Source organism: Coregonus lavaretus (genome assembly GCF_964263955.1).
Source record: "Coregonus lavaretus genome assembly, chromosome: 16".
Taxonomy (NCBI): Eukaryota; Metazoa; Chordata; class Actinopteri; order Salmoniformes; family Salmonidae; genus Coregonus; species Coregonus lavaretus.
In genome coordinates, this window is record NC_140003.1 from 6,553,948 (window position 1) to 6,580,796 (window position 26,849).

A 26,849-nucleotide genomic window follows, 5' to 3' on the forward strand; every position below is an offset into this window, starting at 1 on the left:
GACCATACACTGGTAGAGAGCGATGATGTGCACATCTTACAAGAGGGAGGTCGTCACTCCCTCATCATCTCTCATGTCACCAATGAGGACGAGGGCTTTTACACGGTCATCGCTCGCAATCCACACGGCGACGCCGAGAGCGCCGCTGAGCTCTATGTCCAGGAACCCAGACCTGCTATCTCATCTCAAATGTAAGAACACACTTACCACCTACAGTCCACGCCATACAGATGTAGGATCTTAATTTGATCACTCTTATGTTGCTATGAATTTTCCTGCAATGCAGGAAATGCAAACTTGTAGTGTATCGAAGATTAAAAAGCCGATAACACTTTACATTAAGTTTCCCCTATTACAATGTAACTAACACAGTAATAACAGTGTTAACAATATAGTAGTTACATAGGTTTTACTATGTAATTAAATGGTAATAGGGTTGTTGCGGAATCATTTATTACGCAATTGGAACAAGGAATGTGTAATTACACATTCACTTGCTGAAGGTTATTCCACAGTTGTTACTGCTGATGTTATTAACCCACTAAGGTCGATGTCCGAGCCCCCACGGAAATCAAATGACTATAATACAAAAATCCCCATACAAATCGGTCAGTTTAAGGTAGCGATATCTTTTTTGTTGTTGCATTGGATGCATCTCAATCCACCGCATCTGCTTATGTCGCACTTCCACATCCGTGGTGAAAGGTTACAGAGCTAGAGCGGTGTTTGTCAGACCATGAGACATCCCGAAAATCAATCTTCTCACAAAATCGTCTGTAGCATCCAAACTATTATGACCCTTCTATGGAAAGATGAGATGCTCACGAACACGATGTGTTCCCCGTTTTGCTCTACGGCCTTCACAAGTGTCAGGAGGCTCGTCTGAAGTCGGTACAGCCAATCTGCCCACTTCTGTCTGTAGCGTCCAAACCGTTTGGGCTATACACTATGACCCCTCTGTGCAAAGGTTAGACTCTCACGAACATGGTTTGCCCTAGGACGCCCACAGCCTTCACAAGACTCGTCTGAAGGTCCCCCGGTACTAGTTGAAAAAATGAATGGAAGTATATATGGAGACTGTTTAATACCAAAAATATGGGGTTACATACATATAATAAATGTTTCCTGATCTGTCTTATATCTACATTTTAGTCATTTAGCAGACGCTCTTATCCAGAGCGACTTACAGTTAGTGAGTGCATACATATATTTTTTATTTTTCATACTGGCCCCCCGTGGGAATCGCACCCACAATCCTGGCGTTGCAAATGCCTGGCGTTGCAAATGCACCACTCAGATATCTCTCAGATATCTGAGAGATATCTGAGTGGTGCAGTGGTCTAAGGCACTGCATTGCAGTGCTGCTGGCAATTCCCTCCCCTACCCTGGATGACGCTGAGCCAATTGTGCCCCGCCCCATGTGTCTCCCGGTCGCGGCCGGCTACGACAGAGCCTGGATTCGAACCAGGATCTCTAGTGGCACAGCTAGCACTGCAATGCAGTGCCTTAGACCACTGCACCACTCAGATATCTCTCAGATATAGGAGAGACACTTCAGAAACAAACTTCCTTTTGATATTTTGTGGGGAATCTGTTATTCAATGCGTTTGTATGGGCTAATAGCAGGGGTCTTAAAATTCCAAATCAAATAGCTAAATTATCTTTGGTAAGACCTTAAAACAATTCCATATTGCTTAGGCTATACCGAATCAAGTGTAATGTAAGAACAATGTAGTTACATAGGATATACTCTGAATTATCATGTAGCTACTCAGGAGCAAGCAACTTAATGTAAAGTGAAACCCAGTAGAGTATAACCTCTATAACTACTATGTGGTTACAATGTAACAACCTTTGCAGACAATAGGCTAACCAGGAGAAATTAGGAGACAGGAGAACATTAGGTTTAACCCTTTAAGTTACATTGTATTTACAATTAAGCAATATTTAACAACCAACTCTCTAATTACAATGTTGTTACAAGGGATATACATGTATTTATAATGTACTTACTTAGGAGCAAGCAACTTAATGTAAAGTGAAGTGACATTTTAGTTACTTTGTAGTTACATGCGCGGACCGATGGGATGCATAGGGCGATAGTAGCTCCATTTTGTACCGTCAAAACTGTCATTATATGTAGAAGCCAGACAACATAGTTTAAATTAAGCCTTTAAAATCGATAAATCAATATATCCCCAAGCAACCAGGAGAGAGTGAGTGGTGAGTCTCAAATCTTCCCTTAGAGGGAAAGACAAAGAACAACTTGGAGATGCAAATAAGAGCAATGGACAGCTGAAGGATATTCAGGAAAACATAGCTAAAATGCTCTGAATGCTCACCAAAACAAACAAACTGTTACAATCTGTTGTTAAAAAAGTAGATTTGCTCGAAAGGAAAGTAGTCTATCGTGCCAGATATGCATAAACAGGGCGTTGCGTGGACGAAAAGACAACAAAATGGACCTTCTGGAAACAAAGGTGCAAACTTTAGAAGATGAACTGGATTAGTTAGAAAACAGATTGAGAAAAAGTAATATGAGAATATTGTCCCTACCGGTAGATGAGGAAAACGAGGGACCTTTCCATTTACGTGATCAAGCTGATATCGGAGGAGCTTGGCGTGGATGTATCACCGGAGGATCCGGAGCGGGCGTGAAGTAGAAACACGCTAAATACCCTTGCATGGTAATCTTTCAGCTGTGGAACCATCAGACCAAAGTCAACATTCTGAGGGCACAGGGTGAGAAAGGAGATCAAGGTCCAGGGCCAGTCTATTTGATTCGTCCAGGACCTGTCTGCTAGGCTGAGAAAAAACGCAAGCAATTCATTCCGATCAGACATTCACTGAAGGAAAAAGGAATCAAGTCTCAACTCCAATTCCCGGCAGTACTGTGGGTATGGAAGGTAACACAGAGAATGGAGTTCACAAGCGCCAATGAAGCCCTGAACAGTCTTTAGGAAACCTTTCCAGTTGAAAGAGAGCCCAGTGCCTTGAGGAGCGGCAGAAGAGGAAAAACCAGATAAGCACACTAGGCTACATACAGTGATAACCAAGACCAGCTTATCGTAAATTGAGACAATATTCCTTCCCCATCCCACCAATACAATCTAGACTATTGTCCCCAAGTAATTGTTCTTCTCTAGGAAGTAATGATATAATTAGCCGATGCCAATGAAATACATGGTAGGGCTGTCCCCGACTACAAAAATATTGGTCGACCGAGAGTCGTCTGTTCTTTCAACCAATCAATAGACACACCCTATGTTTGAAAAAAAATCTACTACATGTAGACTACAGAACTTGTCTGATGCTTTAAGCGCTCCGATTAAAAATTAAGACACATATTACTCAAGAGGGAGCCAGAGATCAACATAGCCTAACCAGAAGAAAAAAACCTGTTCCCGACCCTCCTCCTCCTGCTGCCCGCTGCTACTGGCATTCGCAGATTCTGCCTTTAACCTCTTCTGGATAGGACCCTTCATCTCAATTTCTGCCTAAAATGACATACCCAAATCTAACTGCCTATAGCTCAGGACCTGAAGCAATTATATGCATATTCTTGATACTATTTGAAAGGAAACACTTTGAAGATTGTGGAGATGTGAAATTAATGTCGGAGAATATAACACAACAGATCTGGTAAAAGATAAAACAAAAACAACAAACATGCGTTTTCTATTTTTTGTTTTGTTGCATCATCTTTGAAATGCAAAAGAAAGGCCATACGATGAGATAGGAAGCTGGGGATAATTGAGATGTTGTCCACAACAAGGCATCAGTGTGTGTGCAAAGTTTCAGACTGATACAGTGCATTTGGAAAGAATTCAGACCCCTTGACATTTTCCACATTTTGATACGTTACAGCCTTATTCTAAAATTGAATAAATGGTTTATTCTCCTCATCAATCTACACACAATACCCCATAATGACAAAGCAAAAACTGGTTTTTAGAATTTCTTAGTAAATGTATTACAAATAAAAAATCGGAAATATGACATTTACATAAGTATTCAAATCCTTTACTCAGTACTTTGTTGAATCACCTTTGGCAGCGACCACAGCTTCGAGTTTTCTTGGGTATAATGCTACAAGCTTGGCACACCTCTATTTGGCCATTTTCTCCCATTCTTCTCTGCAGATCCTCTCAAGCTCTGTCAGGTTGGATGGAGAGCGTTGCTGCACAGCTATTTTCAGGTCTCTCCAGAGATGTTCGATCGGTTTCAAGTCCGGGCTCTTGCTGGGCCACTCAAGGGCATTCAGAGACTTGTCCCGAAGCCAGTCCTGCGTTGTCTTGGTTGAGTGCTTAGGGTCGTTGTTCTGTTGGAAGGTGAACCTTTGCCCCAGTCTAAGGTCCTGAGTGCTCTGGAGCAGGTTTTCATCAAGGGTCTCTCTGTATTTTGCTCCGTTCATCTTTGCCTCAATCCTAACTAGTCTCCACAGAGGAACTCTAGAGCTCTGTCAGAGTGACCATCGGGTTCTTGGTCACCTCCCTGACCAAGGCCCTTCCCCCCCGCCGATTGCTCAGTTTGGTCGGGCGGCCAGCTCTAGGAAGAGTCTTGGTGGTTCCAAACTTCTTCCAATTAAGAATGATGGAGGCCACTGTGTTCTTGGGGTCCTTCAATGCTGCAGACATTTTTTGGTACCCTTCCCCAGTTTTGTGCCTCGACACAATCCTGTCTCCGAGCTCTACGGACAATTCCTTCGACCTCATGGCTTGGTTTTTGCTCTGACATGCACTGTCAAGTGTGGGACCTTATATAGACAGGTGTGCGCCTTCCAAATCATGTCCAACCAATTGAATTTACCACAAGTGGACTCCAATCAAGTTGTAGAAACATCTCAAGGATGATCAATGGAAACAGGATGCACCTGAGCTCAAAGGGTCTGAATACTTATGTAAATAAGGTATTTCTGTTTTTTTCCACATTTCTTTAACAAAATGTGGACAAAGTCAAGGGGTCTGAACACTTTCTGAAAGAAAGAATGAGAAAGCTACATAATATTTAGTATGAATTCTCCCAGGTGTCCCTCACGAGTTTGCCCAAATGTACCCAAGTGGCCTCCAAGTGGCCAAATTGGTCAATTGATACATTTTCGAGTACATAATTATAGAGAACATACAAAAATGCTATGGTAATAAAACAAAATTGTTGACACACTCCCAGGAATGTCATACATGATGGATAATTATCTTCCCTACATAAAAGGTACTAACAGGAGACGTGACGAGAACGCTGATCCAATGCCTCTAATTCACAGAAGTGAACGATTTAACTATTGAATTATTTAAGATAAGGGCCAAGTTAGCAGAAAACACTGATCTAATGTCATAAGTGCAAACACCACAAACCACACACAAAGTGGGAAAAAAAACTATTTACACACTATTTACAATTAGAGTATTTAGAACACCCACAGTCCTCTACACAAGATTGTGCTGCTGATGCCAAGTCCCATAGCAGTCCCATAGCAGTCTCATCACCTGCACATGTAGTGCAGGTGATGGGAGATTTCTAGTGGCACATAGTTCAACGTCGTCTCTCTGCTGTGCTGTTTTGGACCTGAGGCACATTCAGGTCTACAGTAACGTATTTTGGCCGGGCTGAGGTGGGTGTGGAACCAGAGACAGCAGCAGGGGTCAGACTGGAGGAACCAGTTCCTAAGTTTAAATGAGTGGGGGATGGAGGACTTGAATATGGTCTCTTTGGAGTTGGCTCCCAGATGTCATCTGAGGATTTTTTTTAAATCAGTTAGAACTCACGTTTACTAGTACTTATTTTAGGGTGAGCCCTGCATCAATACTTTTACGGATGAGCCCTGCATCAATATATCAAATACACAACACATATCTATAAACATATATATTATATAGAGTATTGGGAACACAATCACTATAATGAAATATGTGGACCAATAGGCGATAAGTTTCCTTTCCCCTTGAGAATCAACACTTTTGCGCACAGCTCTAGCATAATGGCTGTTTGTTGTACAGAGGGCGTTCACATACTACTGTAAAGCGCAGCTCATTGGCTATCTAGCTAGCTATGTTTCAAAACGACCGGTAGTCATTGAACCAAGACACTGTCAATCAAGTGAACACCACTTGTCTCATTGGTGCGTACTGATGGCTGACCTTCATGGGCTAATTGACATGTTGTGTAGCCAATACGTAATGTAGAATGATTAAACAAGTTTGGTTGCCTTCTAGAGTGTCTGAGGATTGCACAGAAACCAAACTTGACCGGGTTAAGCAAAGTTTTGCCTATTTAGATTTCATAAATGGAGTTGAAAGAGTTGGAATTAATGCGAAACGCTGTATACAACATGGATCGTGTTAGGATATAAAAATTGATTATATCAAACAAAACTATGCAACATTTTATCTCTGGGACCCTCAGGATGACAAATCAGAGCAAGATTACAGAATGTAAGTCCATTACCGTCAGAGGTGCATGTATCAAACCAGTTGCTTTGATGAAAGCGATTTGTTGTTGTGCACTGTCCTCAAACAATAGCATGATATTTTTTCGCTGTAATAGCTGCTGTAAATTGGACACTGCAGTTAGATTAACAATCATTTAAGCTTTCTGATGATATAAGACATGTCTATGTCCCGGAAAGGTGGCTGTTGTTTACAATGCCATTCTAGTCAAATATCACATATTGAGCAACAACTGTCCCGATTTCGGGACACTGATCCAGTGCTCCTGAAGTTGCCGGTAATAGGCTACACCAGCGGTCGGCAACCTTTTCCATTTGGAGTGCCAAGTTATCATAACATTTCTACTGATCTGCGTGCCAGTTATGATTTTCATATGCACATTTTCGTGGAACAGTTTAATTTAATTTATAATAAGGTCTTCATATCTCAAAATCAATTTCATGTGGTTTATCTAAATAAATCTATCTAAATGAAAGTTATACAAATCTAAAAGTAACTTCTATTGACATTACCAATATGTAGAAATACCTTATTTACATAAGTATTCAGAGCTTTTGCTATGAGACTCGAAATTGAGCTCAGGTGCATCCTGTTTCCATGTATCATCCTTGAGATGTTTCTACAACTTGATTGGAGTCCACCTGTGGTAAATTCAAATGATTGGACATGATTGGAAAGGCACACACCTGTCTATATAAGGTCCCACAGTTGACAGTGCATTTCAGAACAAAAACCAAGCCGTGAGGTTGAAGGAATTGTCCGTAGAGCTCTGAGAATGGATTGTGTTGAGGCACAGACCTGGGGAAGTGCACCAAAACATCTCTGTGGAGATGGGAGAATCTTCCAGAAGGACAACCATCTGTGCAGCACTCCACCAATCAGGCCTTTATTGTAGAGTGGCCAGACAGAAGCCACTCCTCTGTAAAAGGCACATTACAGCCCGCTTGGAGTTTGCCAAAAGGCACCTAAAGAATCTCAGACCATGAGAAACAAGATTCTCTGGTCTGATGAAACCAAGATTGAACTCTTTGGCCTGAATGCCAAGCGTCACGTCTGGAGGAAACCTGCCACCATCCCTACAGTGAAGCATGGTGGTGGCAGAATCATGCTGTGGGGATGTTATTCAGCGGCAGGGACTGAGGCAAAGATGAACGGAGCAAAGTACAGAGAGATCCTTGATGAAAATCTGCTCCATAGCGCTCAGGTTCTCAGACTGGGGCGAAGGTTCACATTCCAACAGGAAAACGACCCGAAGCATACCGCCAAGACACCGCAGGAGTGGCTTCGGGACAAGTCTGAATTTCCTTGAACCCAATCGAACATCACTGGAGAGACCTGAAAATAGCTGTGCAGCAACGCTCCCCATCCAACCGGACAGAGTTTGAGAGGATCTGCAGAGAAGAATGGGAGAAAGTCGCCAAATATACTATAGGTGTGCCAAGCTTGTAGCGTCATACCCAAGAAGACTCGAAGCTGTAGTCGCTGACAAAGGTGATTCAACAAAGTACTGAGTAAAGGGTTTGAATACTTATGTAAATGTCATATTTCCGTTTTTTATTTGTAATACAATTGCTTTGTCATTATGTGGTATTGTGTGTAGATTGATGAGGAGAATAAACAATTTATTCCATTTTAGAATAAGGCTGTAACATATCAAAATGTGGAAAATGTCAAGGGGTCTGAATTCTTTCCGAATGCGCTGTAGAGCACAGAGAAAAGCCGACCCCTGGTATAATTTGGGATGCCTTTAAGGCGTACAGTTGAAGTCGGAAGTTTACATACACCTTAGCCAAATACATTTAAACTCAGTTTTTCACAATATCTGACATTTAATCCTAGTAAAAATTCCCTGACTTAGGTCATTTAGGATCACCACTTTATTTTAAGAATGTGAAATGTCAGAATAATAGTAGAGAGAATTATTTCTTTCAGCTTTTATTTATTTCATCACATTCCCAGTGGGTCAGAAGTTTACATACAATAAATTAATATTTGGTAGCATTGCCTTTAAATTGTTTAACTTGGGTCAAAGTTTCGGGTAGCCTTCCACAAGCTTCCCACAATAAGTTGGGTGAATTTTGGCCAATTCCTCCTGACAGAGCTGGTGTAACTGAGTCAGGTTTGTAGGCCTCCTTGCTCGCACACGCTTTTTCAGTTCTGCCCACACATTTTCTATAGGATTGAGGTCAGGGCTTTGTGATGGCCACTCCAATACCTTGACTTTGTTGTCCTTAAGCCAGTTTGCCACAACTCTGGAAGTATGCTTGGGGTCTTTGTCCATTTGGAAGACCCATTTGCGACCAAGCTTTAACTTCCTGACTGATGTCTTGAGATGTTGCTTCAATATATCCACATAATTTTCCTTCCTCATGATGCCATCTATTTTGTGAAGTGCACCAGTCCCTCCTGCAGCAAAACAACCCCACAGCATGATGCTGCCACCCCCGTGCTTCACGGTTGGGATGGTGTTCTTCGGCTTGCAAGCCGCCCCATTTTTCCTCCAAACATAACGATGGTCATTATGGCCAAACAGTTCTATTTTTGTTTCATCAGACCAGAGGACATTTCTCCAAAAAGTATGATCTTTGTCCCCATGTGCAGTTGCAAACCGTAGTCTGGCTTTTTTATAGCGGTTTTGGAGCAGTGTCTTCTTCCTTGCTGAGCGGCCTTTCAGGTTATGTCGATATAGGACTTGTTTTACTGTGGATATAGATAATTTTGTGCCTGTTTCCTCCAGCATCTTCAGAAGGACCTTTGCTGTTGTTCTGGGATTGATTAGCACTTTTCGCACCAAAGTACATTCATCTCTAGGAGACTGAACGCGTCTCCTTCCTGAGCGGTATGACGGCTGTGTGGTCCCATGGTGTTTAGATTGCGTACTATTGTTTGTACAAATGAACGTGGTACCTTCAGGCGTTTCGAAATTGCTCCCAAGGATGAACCAGACTTGTGGAGGTCTTCAATTCTTTTTCTGAGGTCTTGGCTGATTTCTTTTGATTTTCCCATGACGTCAAGCAAAGAGGCACTGAGCCTTGAAATACATCCACAGGTACACCTCCAATTGACTCAAATGATGTCAATTAGCCTATCAGGAGCTTCTAAAGCCATGACATCATTTTCTGGAATTTTCCAAGCTGTTTAAAGGCACAGTCAAGTTTGTGAATGTAAACTTCTGACCCACTGGAATTGTGATACAGTGAATTATAAGTGAAATATGTCTAAACAATTGTTGGAAAAATTACTTGTGTCATACACAAAGTAGATGCCCTAACCGACTTGCCAAAACTACAATTTGTTAACAAGAAATTTGTGGAGTGGTTGAAAAACGAGTTTTAATGACTCCAACCTAAGTGTATGTAAACTTCCGACTTCAACTGTACATGATAATTACAAGTATATCCTATGTAACTACATTGATCTTACATTACACATGATTCGCTATAGCCATTGAGCCAGGTCATAACACAGAAATAAACTAATTGAAAATGACCGGTACTTTATGACAGGGGGTGCGTTGTTACAATTGTTGTTACCAGGTCCTAGCCTATTTAGAAACCCTGGTAATCCATGTGGATTTGATGGTTGTGGCACGTTGTAGTTACATGTAACAGGGTCATATTAACATGTAATTACATAGTAAAATCTATGTAACTACTATGTTGTTAACACAGTTATTACTGTTTTAGTTACATAGCAACAGGGGCAACTTACCAAAAAGGCTTCTAAAGTTTGTAATTTCCACTTTAAAATGTCAGACTTGATTTGCCTTGACAAAAAATGTATCAACCCCTACAAAAATTGTCCATTAATTATAATCCACATAATAATTAAAATGTCCTGTTGCTGCAGGATTATTTCCCTGCTGTAGCAAAATGGGTCAAATTAAGATCCTTCATCTGTATATACAGTGCATTTGGAAAGTATTCAGACCCCTTGACTTTTTCCACATTTTGTTACGTTACAGTCTCATTTTTAAATTGATTAAATTGTTTTTTCCCTCATTAATCTACACACAATCCCCATAATGACAGAGCAAAAACTGGTTTTTAGAAATGTTTGCAAAAACATAAAACACTGAAATATCACATTTACATAATTATTCAGACCCTTTACTCAGTACTTTGTTGAATCACCTTTGGCAGCGATTACAGCCTTGAGTCTTCTTGGGTATAAAATAAAATAAAGTAAAATTGTATTTGCTATATGCGCCGAATACAACAAGTGTAGACCATACAGTGAAATACTCTTACAAGCCCTTAACCAACAATGCAGTTTTAAGAAAAAAAAGTGTTAATTAAAAATAGATAATTATTTTTTATTTATATTTTTTACTTAAAGAGCAGCAGTAACATAAAATAACAGTAGGGAGGCTATATACAAGAGGTACCGGTACAGAGTCAATGTGCAGAGGCACCGGTTAGTCGAGGTAATTGAGGTAATATGTACATGTGGGTAGAGTTAAAGTGACTATGCACAGATAATAAACAGAGTAGCAGGAGCATAAAAGAGGGGGTGCGGTGGGGGGGGGACAATGCAAATAGTCCGGGTAGCCATGATTAGTTGTTCAGGAGTCTTATGGCTTGGGGGTAGAAGCTTTTAAGAAGCCTTTTGGACCTAGACTTGGTGCTACGGTACCGCTTGGCGGTAGCAGAGAGAACAGTCTATGACTAGGGTGGCTGGAGTCTTTCACAATTTTTAGGGCCTTCCTCTGACACCGCCTGGTATAGAGGTCCTGGATGGCAGGAAGCTTGGCCACAGTGATTTACTGGGGCTTACGCACTACCCTCTGTAGTGCCTTGCAGTCGGAGGCCGAGCAGTTGCCATACCAGGCGGTGATGCAACCAGTCAGGATGCTCTCTATGGTGCAGCTGTATAACTTTTTGAGGATCTGAGGACCCATGCCAAATCTTTTCAGTCTCCTGAGGGGGGATAGGCTTTGTCGTGCCCTCTTCACGACTGTCTTGGTGTGTTTGGACCATTATAGTTTGTTGGTGATGTGGACACCAAGGAACTTGAAGCTCTCAACCTGTTCCACTACAGCCTCGTCGATGAGAATGGGGGCGTGCTCAGTCCTCTTTTTTTTCCCGTAGTCCACAATCATCTCCTTTGTCTTCATCACGTTGATGGAGAGGTTGTTATCCTGGCACCACACGGCCAGGTCTCTGACCTCCTCCCTATAGGCTGTCTCATCGTTGTCGGTGATCAGGCCTACCACTGTTGTGTCGTCGGCAAACTTAATGATGGTGTTGGAGTCGTGCCTGGCCATGCAGTCATGGGTGAACAGGGAGTACATGACGGGACTGAGCATGCACCCCTGAGGGGCCCCCGTGTTGAGAATCAGCGTGGCAGATGTGTTGTTACCTACCCTTACCACCTGGGGGCGGCCCTTCAGGAAGTCCAGGATCCAGTTGCAGAGGGAGGTGTTTAGTCCCAGGGTCTTTAGCTTAGTGATGAGCTTTGAGGGCACTATGGTGTTGAACGCTGAACTGTAGTCAATGAACAGCATTCTCACGTGGGTGTGCAATATAGATTGCGTCATCTGTGTATCTGTTGGGGCTGTATATAAGCGTCCGGGTTAGAGTCCCGCTCCTTGAAAGCGGCAGCTCTACCCTTTAGCTCAGTGCGGATGTTGCCTGTAATCCATGGCTTCTGGTTGGGGTATGAACATACGGTCACTGTGGGGACGACGTCATCGATGCACTTATTGATGAAGCCAGTGGCTGATGTGGTTTACTCCTCAATGCCATCGGAAGAATCCCAGAATATATTCCAGTCTGTGCTAGCAAAACAGTCCTGTAGCTTAGCATCTGCTTCATCTGACCACTTCCTTATTAACCAAGTCACTGGTGCTTCCTGCTTTAGTTTTTGCTCATATGCAGGAATCAGGATGATAGAATTATGGTCAGATTTGCCAAATGGAGGGCGAGGGAGAGCTTTGTATACGTCTCTGTGTGTGGAGTAAAGGTGGTCTAGAGATTCTTTCCTCTGGTTGCACATTTAACATGCTTGTAGAAATTAGGTAGAATGGATTTAAGTTTCACTGCATTAAAGTCCCAGGCCTCTAGGAGCGCTGCCTCTGGATGAGCGTTTTCCTGTTTGCTTATGGCCTTATACAGCTCTTTGAGTGCAATCTTAGTGCCAGCATTGGTTTGTGGTGGTAAATAGACAGCTACAAAAAAAATTGAAGAAAACTCTCTTGGTAAATAGTGTGGTCTACAGCTTATCATGAGATACTCTACCTCAGGCGAGCAAAACCTTGAGACTTCCTTAGTATTAGATTTTATGCACCAGCTGTTGTTTACAAATATACACAGACCACCACCCCTTGTCTTACCAGAGTCAGACGTTCTATCCTGCCGATGTAGCGTATATCCCATCAGCTGTAAGTTATCCATGTCATCGGTCAGCCACGACTCGGTGAAAAATAAGATATTACAGTTTTTTATGTCCCTTTGGTAGGATATTCTTGATCTTAGGTTGTCAATTTTGTTTTCAAATGATTGTACGTTGGCTAATGGGATTGATGGAAGAGGCAGCTTACTCGTTCGCCGTCAGATCCTTACAAGGCACCCCGACCTACGTCCATGATATCTCCGTCTCTTTCTTATGCGAGTGACAGGGATTTGTGCCTTGTCGGGTGTCTGTAGAATATCCTTTATGTCTGACTCCTTGAAGGAAAAATCCAATTGTCCAATACGAGGTGAGTAATCGCTGTCCTAATATCCATAAGCTCTTTTTGGTCATAAGAGACGGTCAATGGAAACAGGATGCACCTGAGCTCAATTTTTTCGAGTCTCATAGCAAAGGGTCTGAATGCTTATGTAAATAAGGTATTTCTGTTTTTTATTTTTAATACATTTGCTAACATTTCTAAAAACCTGTTTTCGCTTTGTAATTATGGGGTATTGTGTGTAGATTGCTGAGGATTTTTTAAAATCCATTTTAGGATAGGGCTGTAATGTAACAAAATGTGGAAAAAGTCAAGGGGTCTGATTACTTTCCGAAGGCACTGTACCAGTACTGAATATGGACAATGAAGCTACATTTTATATTTTGGCTCTGTACTCCAGTATTTTGGATTTGAAATCAAATAATTAATATATTGTTCTAGAACAGAATGTCACCTTTTATTTGTGGGTATTTTCATACATATCTGTTTTACCATTGAGACATAAAATCACTTTTATGTATCCATTTAAAGAAATCAAATTCACTATAGTGTATAAGTAGTCAAATGTTTAGTATTTGGTCTCACAATCCTTGCACGCAATGACTACATTAAGCTTTTGACTCTACAAATATGTCGCTGGTGCATTTACAGTTTGTTTTGGGTGATGTCTTGCCAAATAGTAACCTCCCTTCCCTTCTTCCCTCCCCCTTCTCTCTCTCACCTCCTTCCCTCTCTCTCTGACCTCCGTCCCTCCATCCCTCCAAAGGGCAAAGCTAGAGAAGATGCCGTCCATCCCAGAGGAGCCCGAGGTGCCGGACAACGAGGTTGAGCGCTTCACCATGCCTGACTTTGTCAAGCCCCTGTACGACCTTGACGTGATCGAGGGCAAGGAGGCCGTGCTCAAGTGTAAGGTGGCTGGCCTGCCGTACCCCACCATTGTGTGGTTCCACAACGGCAAGAGAATTGACAGCACGGAGGACAGGAAAATGACACAGTGTGAGTTGAGATTAGTATTTTATAAATCCAGCTCTATAAGATAAACATCAACTTCAACAAATCAAATAAAAACGAATTGTATTGGTCGCGTACACAGTTTATCAGAAGTTATAGCGGGTGCAGCGAAATTCAGTTAATGTCAAACAATTACACAAATAATAATAACTAAATAACTGTTTTATCAAGAAACGAATGAACAACCCAAATAGCACCAATTGTAACAGTAATCTAAATGCAATCTATACGTACAGTGCATTCGGAAAGTATTCAGACCCCTTCCCCGTTTCCACATTTTGTTACATTATTCTTTTTCTAACATTTCTAAAATAGAAAAATGTCCTCATCAATCTACAGTACACAAAATACCACATAATGACAAAGTGAAAACAGGTTTTTAGAAATGTAAGCAAAAACAGAAATACCTTATTTACATAAGTATTCAGACCCTTTGCTGTGAGACTTGAAATTGAGCTCAAGTGCATCCTGTTTCAATTTATCATCCTTTAGATGTTTCTACAACTTGATTGGAGTCCACTTGTGGTAAATTCATTTAATTGGACATGATTTGGAAATGCACACACCAGTCTATATAACGTCCCACTGCTGGCAGTGCCTGTCAGAGCAAAAACCAAGATATGAGGTCGAAGGAATTGTCCGTAGAGCTCTGAGACAGGATTGTGTTGAGGCACAGATCTGGGGAAGGGTACCAAAACATTTCTTCAGCATTGAAGGTCCCCAAGAACACAGTGGCCTCCATTATTCTTAAATGGAATACGTTTGGAACCAACAAGACTCTTCCTAGAGCTGGCCAACCGGCCAAACTGAGCAATCGGGGGAGAAGGGCCTTGGTCAGGGAGGTGACCAAGAACCCGATGGTCACTCTGACAGAGCTCTAGAGTTCCTCTGTGGAGATGGGAGAACATTCCAGAAGGACAACCATCTCTGCAGCACTCTACCAATCAGGCCTATATGGTAGAGTGGCCAGACGGGAAGCCAGTCCTCAGTAAAAGGCACATGAGCTTGGAGTTTGCCAAAAGGTACCTAAGGACTCTCAGACCATGAGAAACAAGATTCTTTTGTAGCGTCTTTTTTATTTGCAAACATTTCTAAAAACCTGTTTTTTGCTTTGTCATTATGGGGTATTGTGGGTAGATTGATGAGGGAAAAAACAACAACAATTTACTCAATTTTAGAATAAAGCTGTAACGTAACAAAATGTGTAAAAAGTGAAGTGGTCTCAATACTTTCCGAATGCACTGTACTTACACCAGATTTATTTACACAATATATACTAAGAATGGTATGTACAACAGTAGATATATTAGAGTGAGCTATTTCAAGAGTCCAGTATGTAAATATGCAATTTGTAAAATGTGTGCCTCCGATGATGCGTTGGGATGACCGCACCACCTTCTGCAGAGCCCTGCGGTTGTGGGTATACCAGGCAGTGATACAGCCCGACATAATGCTCTTGATGGTGCATCTGTAGAAGTTCATGAGGATCTTAGGGGCCAAGCCACATTTCTTCAGCCTCCTGAGATTGAAGAGGCGCTGTTGCACCTTTTCCACCACGCTGTCGGTGTTAAGGGACCATTTCATGTCCTCAGTGATGTGCACGATGAGGAGCTTGAAGATTTTGACCCTCTCCACTGCAGCCCCGTCGATGTGGATGGGGGCGTGCTCTCTCTGCTGTCTCCTTTAGTCCACGATCAGCTCCTTCGTTTTGTTGACGTTGAGGGAGAGGTGATTTTCCTGGCACCACTCCGCCAGGGCTCTCACCTCCTCCCTGTAAGCTGTCAGGCCTATCACTGTCGGGCCGTCAGCCAACTTGAAGATTGAGTTGGAGACGTGCATGGCCACGTAGTCATGGGTGAACAGGAAGTACAGGAGGGGGCTGAGCATGCACCCCTATGGGGCCTCCGTGTTGAGGATCAGTGTGGTGCATGTGTTGTTTCCAACCTTCACCACCTAGGACCCAGTTGCACAGGGAGGGGTTCAGACCCATGGCCCTTAGTGATGAGCTTGGAGGGCACTATGGTGTTGAAGGCTGAGCTGTAGGCAATGAACAGCATTCATACATAGGTATTCCTCTTGTCCAGGTGGTATAGGGCAATGTGCAGTGCAATGGTGATTGCGTCATCCGTGGATCTGTTGGGGCGATATGCAAATTGTAGTGGGTCTAGGGTGTTGGGTAAGGTGGAAGTGATATGATCCTTCAGTAGCCTCTCAAAGCACTTCATGATGACAGAGTGCAGTTACCTTCACATTCTTGGGTACAGAAACAATGGTGGACATCTTAAAGCAAGTGGGGAGAACAAACTGGGATAGGGAGAGATTGAATATGTCCGTAAACACTGCAGCCAGCTGGTTTGCACATGAGGACATGGCTTGGGATGCCTTCTGGGCTGGCAGCTTTGCGAGGGTTAACACACTTGACACATTCAATGCAAAAAAACTGATATCTCTAGGTTATATTGTCGGATTTTGATGGGGATTTTTTTATGATGTTACCGGTGTGTCAATCGACTTTAGGGGGTTAATCAGTTTAAGTGCAACATTGTTTTTTGTTGCACAGCTTGGATTCAAAAAATGCACTTTCAGCAGGATATAACGATTATCTTAATGCTATCAAGGCTTTGAGAAACTCACCCCTGTGCTGTTCCTCTCTTCCAGTCAGAGACATCCACAGCTTGGTCATCCACTCTGTCTGCCACGCCCACGGAGGGGTATACAAGAGCGTAATCTCCAACAAGGTGGGCAAGGCCACCTGCTACGCCCATCTCTACGTGACTGGTGAGGAATCCCAGATGATTTTTTGCTAATACTTACTTCCAACCTACATGTATAATGCACTATTATACAGTTATAATGCATTGTAAGACATTGTCCATTGTCATGTGCATGTATGGGCCTCATATTGCCTAAGAGCCATTTTAAGTCAGTTGACATTTTATCAACATTGTCAAGAGAGTATAGTCTGTTGCTGAATCCCAAATCAACCCCATATAGCCCCTACCCCCATAGTACTCCTGTAGATCTGAAATAATCTGATAGGTTTAAGCAACACAGCAATTACATAGGTTTGCCTTGCTTTGCCTCGACTGGGTAGAATTTTCACCATATTGCGCGTACCTATCCAATTGTTTCAGTTCTAGAGGAGTGCCAAGGGGCTAGGGGTCAATTTGGGATCTTGATGCATGCACAAGAAGGGGATTTCACCATTCCCCATTAACTTGAATTACAGTGTTGATGGAATTAGGCACCTTGTGCTTTTAACAAACGTGCAAACCTATGATAAAATGCTTATCCTCCTATTCAACTTAGCTATTTACTGTAGGGGAGGTGATAAAGGGATACTGTATAATATGAAGGTGATTGAACACTTAAAAGTGAACACTTATGGTGTTAAACACTTGTAGTGTTAAATCATAAATCTATTGCTGTTTGGTTATTTTCAGACGTTCTTCCAGACCCTCCAGATGGGCCCCCAGTAATAGAGACTGTTACTGGCAAGACTATCACCCTGAGCTGGAAGAAACCCCGGAGGCTGGATCCCTCTATTGGTCATTTTCTTTTCACTAGCATTACTATCATTCAATATAATGTGGACTGTGGAGCCATGGTTTCCTGTATTTCAAGAGCTAGAGCTGCTAGACAATTGTAAAAAATATATAAATAAAAATAAAATAAAAATGTAAAACTGAAGAATGATATATCTTTACTGCATTTAGTTTTGCCAAGTCATAGTCTAAAATCGAAAGCACAGCACCAGGGTGAATAATTTATTGTTTAAGAATATTGAATAAGATGCGGCTGCGGGTAGACGGTATCGGTGATGGGGTTCATACAAATCTGCAGTGTGGGAATATAACAGTTCAAGCACATCTAAATTGCATTTTGTTTTGTTATACATCCGTTTTTCTAGTACAGGAAAACATCTAGTACACGTTCAATTTAATTTTGTTTGAATGCCATTCCATCGGCCATCTACACAGCTGGTCAAAGTCATGCTCTGTCTACATGCATTCACACATTGAAAATGTATATGTTTGTCATTGCAGATCCCAACACGTTGATGTATGCCATCCAACAACAAGCGCTCGGCTCGAACCAGTGGACCGTCATAGCGTCCAGTTTGAAAGAGCCTTGCTACACAGTGACCACTTGCTCCAAAGGAGTCCGCTACACCTTCAGGGTCTTGTCAATCACAACCAAGGCCTTTAGCAAACCCTCTCCGTCCACAGACCCAGTGCAACTTGTCGAAAGAGGTATGAGCCATCAAGTGAGGGCAACATGAATTGATGACATGATGCTTATATTGGTTGGTGGCAGGGGCTGATAACTAAAAAAGCATGGATTTCACTCTCTCCTTGTCTAAAGACTGCTGACAAGGAAAGGAAACAAATATGTAATTTTTTTATTTAGATGAACTATCCCTTTACATGATTTTATATCTCCCAAGGTCCATATCTTCAGGAGGCTCCAGTCATAATTGATAAGCCAGACATGGTCTATGTGCAGGAGAACCAGTCAGTCAGCATCACTATAACTCTGAACCACATCAACGCTGCAGTAATCTGGAAGAGGCAAGTCACGCACTGGATCACTACACCTGATACTCTATTAATAATGTAGAGTTGCGGTCAAATACACTGAGTGTATAAAACATTAGGAACACCTGCTCTTTCCATGACAGACTGACCACATGAATCCAGTGAAAGCTATGATCCCTTATTGATGTCACCTGTTAAATCAATTTCAATCAGTGTAGATGATGGGGAGGAGACAGGGTAGAGAAATATGTTTAAGCTTTGAGACAATTAAGACATGGTATGTGTACCATTCAGAGGACAAATGGGCAAGACAAAAGATTGAAGTACCTTTGAACAGGGTATGGTAGTAGGTGCCAGGCGCACCGGTTTGAGTGTGTCAAGAACTGTAACGCTGCTGGGTTTTTCACACTGAACAGTTTCCTGGGTGTATCAATAATGGTCCACCACCCAAAGGGCATCCAGCCACTTCAAAGTAAAAAAATGACCTGGACTAAAATATTTGACAAAAGTCACCTAAAGGACTCTCAGACCATGATAAACAAGATTCTCTGGTCTGATGAAACCAAGATTGAACTATTTGGCCTGAATGCCAAGCGTCACGTCTGGAGGAAACCTGGCACCATCCCTACGGTGAAGCATGGTGGTGGCAGCATCATGCTGTGGGGATGTTTTTCAGCGGCAGGGACTGGGAGACTAGTCAAGATTTTGGGAAAGTTGAGCGGAGCAAAGTACAGAGAGATCCTTGATGAAAACCTGCTCCAGAGCGCTCAGGACATCAGACTGGGGCGAAGGTTCACCTTCACACAGCCAAGACAGTGCAGGAGTGGCTTCGGGACAAGTCTCTGAATGTCCTTGAGTGGCCAAGCCAGAGCCCGGACTTGAACCCAATCGAACATCTCTGGAGAGACCTGAAAACAGCTGTGCAGTGACGCTCCCCATCCAACCTGACAGAGCTTGAGAGGATCTGCAGAGAAGAATGGGAGAAACTCCCCAAATACAGGTGTGCCAAGCTTGTAGTGTCATACCCAAGAAGACTCGAGGCTGTAATCACTGCCAAAGGTGCTTCAACAAAGTACTTAGTAAAGGGTCTGAATACTTATGTAAATGTTATATTTCAGTTTTTTATTTGTAAAACATTTGCCCCCCAAAAAACTGTTTTTGCTTTGTCATTATGGAGTATTGTGTGTAGATTGATGAGGTAGGAAAAAAAACAATTTAATTCATTTTAGAATAAGGGTGTAACGTAACCAAATGTGGAAAAAGTGAAAGGGTCTGAATACTTTTCGAATGCACTGTATGTGACCCATGTGGGAATCAAACCCACAAACACACTGAGCCATCAATCAACTCTTAGTAATTGTTTTTACCTGTATTTGAAAAGCACCTGGCCTTCTTGTTTGCGCCACCACAATTGAGTCCCCAAAAATGCAAGTGTGCAAAAATGTCATTTTAATACCAAGTACTTTAGGATAAAACAAGGAAATGTGTGAAACAGTCACACAACAAAAGTTCTTACCCACAAAAAGTAGCATCACCCCGACAATGGGATATCTAAGTTGCCTTCTTGTTCTCTACTTTCAGGAGGGGAGTGGTCCTTGCCACCAAACCTGGGCTGTATGAGATGAGTATGCCCGATGACGACCAGCACTCTCTGAAGATCCTGAGGGTGACGAGTGGCGACTTGGGCCAACTGATGTGTGTGGCATCCAACAAGTTTGGCAGCGACTCCTGCATCTTTAGTGTGGAAATGGCAGGTGAGTGTAATAATGATGGATTGTGATAATGGATAGAATTTTTGGATATATCTCTATTTACAGGAGCTCAAAGCGCTTTGCATTGTTTTAAAGGGGACACTCTTCTAATCCACAACAGTTATGGCCATTAAAAAGTTAGCTACTTTTTCTAAATGCCTTGCTGCAGCAAGGTACGTCGTCTGGACATTTTGTCCGCGTCATGTTTTGTTTCCTTACAATGATATTTTGAGTTTCGAGATACTGAGTATTGTGACAACACTATCAAACACATTCTCGTGTTCCCTATCTGTAGCACCGCCAACCTTTGAGTCAATCATGGAGGATGTGGATGTGCACATGGGAGATACGCCTCGCTTGGCTGTTGTCGTGGAGGGCAAGCCCATTCCCGACATCCTTTGGTTTAAGGTGCATAAATTGAGACACATACATATGAGTGTTTATATCATTGGAACTGTTTATTAATTTCACACTCATGCCTTGTAGTTACTCAATAGCTAACAAGACTGATAACCAGTATGTAGGTACTCAGCTAGTAGCTGCTGAGAAGGTACATAAATAATGACTGAATTGTAGTGACAGGAAACTGTCCACATTATGTTTCAAATTAGGTTCTAATATGCTAAGTGTGTAATTACAGGTAACATTGACATTCTATGTAATCATATTAGGCTGTTTATTTTCATGTAAAAAAGATTACATTCAGAGTGACTTATTGTTACTTGGTTTCAGGATGATATATTGTTGTGTGAGAGTAGTCACATCACCTTTGTGTATGACGACAACGAATGCTCCCTCGTGGTGCTCAACACAAGTCTGGAAGACTCAGGGGTGTATACCTGCACAGCCAAGAACCTGGCTGGCTCTGTGTCCTGTAAGGCTGAGCTCACCGTACACACAGGTAAGCCTCTGCATACCATTCAATCAAATATGCATTCCAGTATTGACACAGAGGCATAGTTGTGTAAGCAAAGATAATGAATTAAAAGGACCTTTCACTCCAAAATGAAAGTTTGTCCAATGTTTTCAGACCTCAAAAGTAGACGATTGATGAGATATGTCCACATCCTAGGCCATCAGTTGTGTCGATCCAGCTATATGACTTAATCCCCAAATGAAAGGGTGCTTATAATTTCCATTCATTTGGGGTGGAGACAGCCAGATCTACACAACCGATGTCGTAGGTTTTGGATTAATTTTGACGTTAGACTACATTTGAGGTCTGAAAACATTGGATAAACTTTCATTTTGGAGTGAAATGTCCCTTCATCATTGCTTAGGTAGATCACAAAGGACAATTATTAGTCAGATTGTTGAGATGCAGCTATGTAGAGGCCAATGTAAATTAGCGGTTGGGAATGTGATTATCTCAGGGGCAGAATACTATGACATATGGGCCTGTAATTAGGGTACATTGTACTTGTGTGCACTCACTTTTGTGCTACCCTGCAGTTAGAGAAGACAAGGAGGATCCAATGGAGGACGAGGAGACAATTCTCAGGAAGATGCGTCGGCTGACTGACTACTATGACATCCACAAGGAAATCGGGAGGTGAGGCACCAGTTTGTAAATAAAGCTAGAAAGAAGAAATATATATATATATATATATATATATATATATATATATATATATACAGTACCAGTCAAAAGTTTGGACACACCTACACATTCAAGGGTTTTTCTTTATTTTTACTATTTTCTACATTGTAGAATAATAGTGAAGACATCAAAACTATGGACATATCTCATCACTCGTCTATAACACATGAAATAACACAATCATGTAGTAACCAATAAAGTTTTACACAAATCAAAATATCTTATAGATTTTAGATTCTTCAAAGTAGCCACCCTTTGCCTTGATGACAGCTTTACACACTCTTGGCATTCTCTCAACCAGCTTCATGAGGAATGCTTTTCCAACAGTCTTGAAGGAGTTCCCACATATGCTGAGCACTTGTTGGCTGCTTTTCCTTCACTCTGCAGTCCAACTCATCCCAAACCATCTCAATTGGGTTGAGGTCGGGTGATTGTGGAGGCCAGGTAATCTGATGCATCACTCCATCACTCTCCTTCTTGGTCAAATTGCATTGTCCTGTTTAAAAACAAATGATAGTCCCACTAAGCGCAAACCAGATGGGATGGTGTATCGCTGCAGAATGCTGTGGTAGCCATGCTGGTTAAGTGTGCCTTGAATTCTAAATAAATCACAGACAGTGTCACCAGCAAGGCACCATCACACCTCCTCCTCCATGCTTCACGGTGGGAACCACACATGCGGAGAACATCCGTTCACCTACTCTGCGTCTCACAAAGACACGGTGGTTGGAATAAAAAATCTCAAATTTGGACTCATCAGACCAAAGGACAGATTTCCACCGGTCTAATGTCCATTGCTCGTGTTTCTTGGCCCAAGCAAGTCGCTTCTTATTATTGGTGTCCTTTAGTAGTAGTTTCTTTGCAGCAATTCGACCATGAAGGACTGATTCACGCAGTCTCCTCTGAACAGTGAATGTTTAGATGTGTCTGTTACTTGAACTCTGTGAAGTATTTATTTGGGCTGCAATCTGAGGTGCAGTTAACTCTAATGAACTTATCCTCTGCAACAGAGGTAACTCTGGGTCTTCCTTTCCTGTGGCGGTCGTCATGAGAGCCAGTTTCATCATAGCGCTTGATGGTTTTTGCGACTGCACTTGTAGAAACTTTCAAAGTTCTTGCATTTTCCGTATTGACTGACCTTCATGTCGTAAAGTAATGATGGACTGTTGTTTCTCTATACTTATTTGAGCTGTTCTAGCCATAGCATGGACTTGGTCTTTTACTAAATAGGGCTATCTTCTGTATACCACCCCTACCTTTTCACAACACAACTGATTGGCTCAAACACATTAAGAAGGAAAGAAATTCCACAAATTAACGTTTAACAAGGCACACCTGTTTATTAAAATGCATTCCAGATGACTACCTCATGAAGCTGGTTGAGAAAATGCCAAGAGTGTGCAAAGATGTCATCAAGGCAAAGGGTGGCTACTTTGAAGAATCTCAAATATAGTAGTCCCCTGTAGCTCAGTTGGTAGAGCATGGCACTTGCAACGCCAGGGTTGTGGGTTCGTTTCCCACGGGGGACCAGTAAGAAAATGTATGCACTCACTAACTGTAAGTCGCTCTGGATAAGTGCGTCTGCTAAATGACTAAAATGTAAATAATAAAATATATTTTGATTTGTTTAACACTGTTTTGGTTACTACATGATTCCATATCTGTTATTTCATAGTTTTGATATCTTCACTATTATTCTAAATAAATAGTAAAAATAAAGAAAAACCCTTGATTGTGTAAGTGTGTCCAAACTTTTCACTGGTCCTGTATATATATATATATATATACAGTGGGGAAAAAAGTATTTAGTCAGCCACCAATTGTGCAAGTTCTCCCACTTAAAAAGATGAGAGAGGCCTGTAATTTTCATCATAGGTACACGTCAACTATGACAGACAAATTGAGATTTTTTGTCCAGAAAATCACATTGTAGGATTTTTTATTAATTTATTTGCAAATTATGGTGGAAAATAAGTGTTTGGTCACCTACAAACAAGCAAGATTTCTGGCTCTCACAGACCTGTAACTTTTTCTTTAAGAGGCTCCTCTGTCCTCCACTCGTTACCTGTATTAATGGCACCTGTTTGAACTTGTTATCAGTATAAAAGACACCTGTCCACAACCTCAAACAGTCACACTCCAAACTCCACTATGGCCAAGACCAAAGAGCTGTCAAAGGACACCAGAAACAAAATCGTAGACCTGCACCAGGCTGGGAAGACTGAATTTGCAATAGGTAAGCAGCTTGGTTTGAAGAAATCAACTGTGGGAGCAATTATTAGGAAATGGAAGACATACAAGACCACTGATAATCTCCCTCGATCTGGGGCTCCACGCAAGATCTCACCCCGTGGGGTCAAAATGATCACAAGAACGGTGAGCAAAAATCCCAGAACCACACGGGGGGACCTAGTGAATGACCTGCAGAGAGCTGGGACCAAAGTAACAAAGCCTACCATCAGTAACACACTACGCCGCCAGGGACTCAAATCCTGCAGTGCCAGACGTGTCCCCCTGCTTAAGCCAGTACATGTCCAGGCCCGTCTGAAGTTTGCTAGAGTGCATTTGGATGATCCAGAAGAGGATTGGGAGAATGTCATATGGTCAGATGAAACCAAAATATAACTTTTTGGTAAAAACTCAACTCGTCGGGTTTGGAGGACAAAGAATGCTGAGTTGCATCCAAAGAACACCATACCTACTGTGAAGCATGGGGGTGGAAACATCATGCTTTGGGGCTGTTTTTCTGCAAAGGGACCAGGACGACTGATCCGTGTAAAGGAAAGAATGAATGGGGCCATGTATCGTGAGATTTTGAGTGAAAACCTCCTTCCATCAGCAAGGGCATTGAAGATGAAACGTGGCTGGGTCTTTCAGCATGACAATGATCCCAACCACACCGCCCGGTTAACGAAGGAGTGGCTTCGTAAGAAGCATTTCAAGGTCCTGGAGTGGCCTAGCCAGTCTCCAGATCTCAACCCCATAGAAAATCTTTGGAGGGAGTTGAAAGTCCGTGTTGCCCAGCAACAGCCCCAAAACATCACTGCTCTAGAGGAGATCTGCATGGAGGAATGGGCCAAAATACCAGCAACAGTGTGTGAAAACCTTGTGAAGACTTACAGAAAACTTTTGACCTGTGTCATTGCCAACAAAGGGTATATAACAAAGTATTGAGAAACTTTTGTTATTGACCAAATACTTATTTTCCACCATAATTTGGAAATAAACTCATAAAAAATCCTACAATGTGATTTTCTGGAAAAAAAAATCTCACTTTGTCTGTCATAGTTGACGTGTACCTATGATGAAAATTACAGGCCTCTCTCATCTTTTTAAGTGGGAGAACTTGCACAATTGGTGGCTGACTAAATACTTTTTTCCCCCACTGTATATATATATATATATATATATATATATATATATATATATATATATATATATATATATATATATATATATATATATACACACTGAGTGTACAAAACATTAGGAACACATGCTCTTTCCATGACATAGACTGAACAGATGAATCCATGTGAAGGCTATTGTCACTTGTTAAATGCACTTCTATCAGTGTAGATGAAGGGGAGGAGACATGTTAAAGAAGGATGTTTAAACCTTGAGACAATTGAAACATGGATTTTGTATGTGTGCCATTCAGAGGGTGAATGGGCAAGACAAAAAATTGAAGTGCCTTTGAACGGGATATGGTAGTAGGTGCCAGGCGCACTGGTTTGAGTGTGTCAAGAACTGCAAAGCTGCTGGGTTTTTCACACTCAACAGTTTCCTGTGCGTATCAAGAATGGTCCACCACCCAAAGGACATCCAGCCATCTTGACACAAATGTGGGAAGCATTGGAGTCAACATGGCCCAGCATCCCTGTGGAACGCTTTCGACACCTTATAGAGTCCATTTATCGACTAATTAAGGCTGTTCTGAGGGCAACAAGTGGTGCAATTCAATATTAGGAAGGTGTTCCTAATGTTTTGTACACTCAATGTGTATATACAGCTCTTGAAAAAATTAAGAGACCACTGCAAAATTATCAGTTTCTCTGGTTTTACTATTTATAGGTATGTGTATGGGTAAAATAACATTTTTGTTTTATTCTATAAACTACTGACAACATTTCTCCCAAATTCCAAATAAAAATATAGTCATTTAAAGCATTTATTTGCAGAAAATGACAACTGGTCAAAATAACAAAAAAGATGCAGTGTTGTCAGACCTCGAATAATGCAAAGAAAATAAGTTCATGTTCATTTTTAAACAACACAATACTAATGTTTTAACTTCAGAAATCAATATTTGGTGGAATAACCCTGATTTTCAATCACAGCTTTCATGCGTCTTAGCATGCTCTCCACCAGTCTTTCACATTGATGTTGGGTGACTTTATGCCACTCCTGGCGCAAAAATTCAAGCAGCTCGGCTTTGTTTGATGGCTTGTGACCATCCATCTTCCTCTTGATCACATTCCAGAAGTTTTCAATGGGGTTCAGGACTGGAGATTGGGCTGGCAATGACAGGGTCTTGATTTGGTGGTCCTCCATCCACACCTTGATTGACCTGGCTGTGTGCCATGGTGCATTGTCCTGCTGGAAAAATCAATCCTCAGAGTTGGGGAACAATGTCAGAGCAAAAGGAAGCAAGTTTTCTTCCAGGACAACCTTGTACGTGGCTTGATTAATGCATCCTTCACAAAGCCCGATTCCAGCCTTGCTGAAGCACCCCCAGATCATCACCGATCCTCCACCAAATGTCACAGTGGGTGCGAGACACTGTGGCTTGTAGGCCTCTCCAGGTCTCCGTCTAACCATTAGACAACGAGG

At 42.0% G+C, this 26,849-nt stretch overlaps 1 protein-coding gene across 1 annotated transcript in view; it reads left to right on the top strand.

Moving 5' to 3' along the window:
* The window catches only part of LOC311143741 (striated muscle preferentially expressed protein kinase-like), a gene marked incomplete at both ends in the record, with an annotated part of 131,903 nt that overhangs the window by 65,115 nt on the left and 39,939 nt on the right, over window positions 1–26,849 (top strand). The window contains 10 exons of the mRNA XM_084179615.1: window positions 2–191; window positions 13,883–14,112; window positions 16,786–16,905; window positions 17,571–17,675; window positions 18,174–18,380; window positions 18,575–18,698; window positions 20,247–20,419; window positions 20,712–20,824; window positions 21,149–21,317; window positions 21,869–21,968. Coding sequence (XP_084035741.1) covers window positions 2–191; window positions 13,883–14,112; window positions 16,786–16,905; window positions 17,571–17,675; window positions 18,174–18,380; window positions 18,575–18,698; window positions 20,247–20,419; window positions 20,712–20,824; window positions 21,149–21,317; window positions 21,869–21,968 — 1,531 coding nt within the window. The remainder of the gene's footprint in view (window position 1; window positions 192–13,882; window positions 14,113–16,785; window positions 16,906–17,570; window positions 17,676–18,173; window positions 18,381–18,574; window positions 18,699–20,246; window positions 20,420–20,711; window positions 20,825–21,148; window positions 21,318–21,868; window positions 21,969–26,849) is intronic.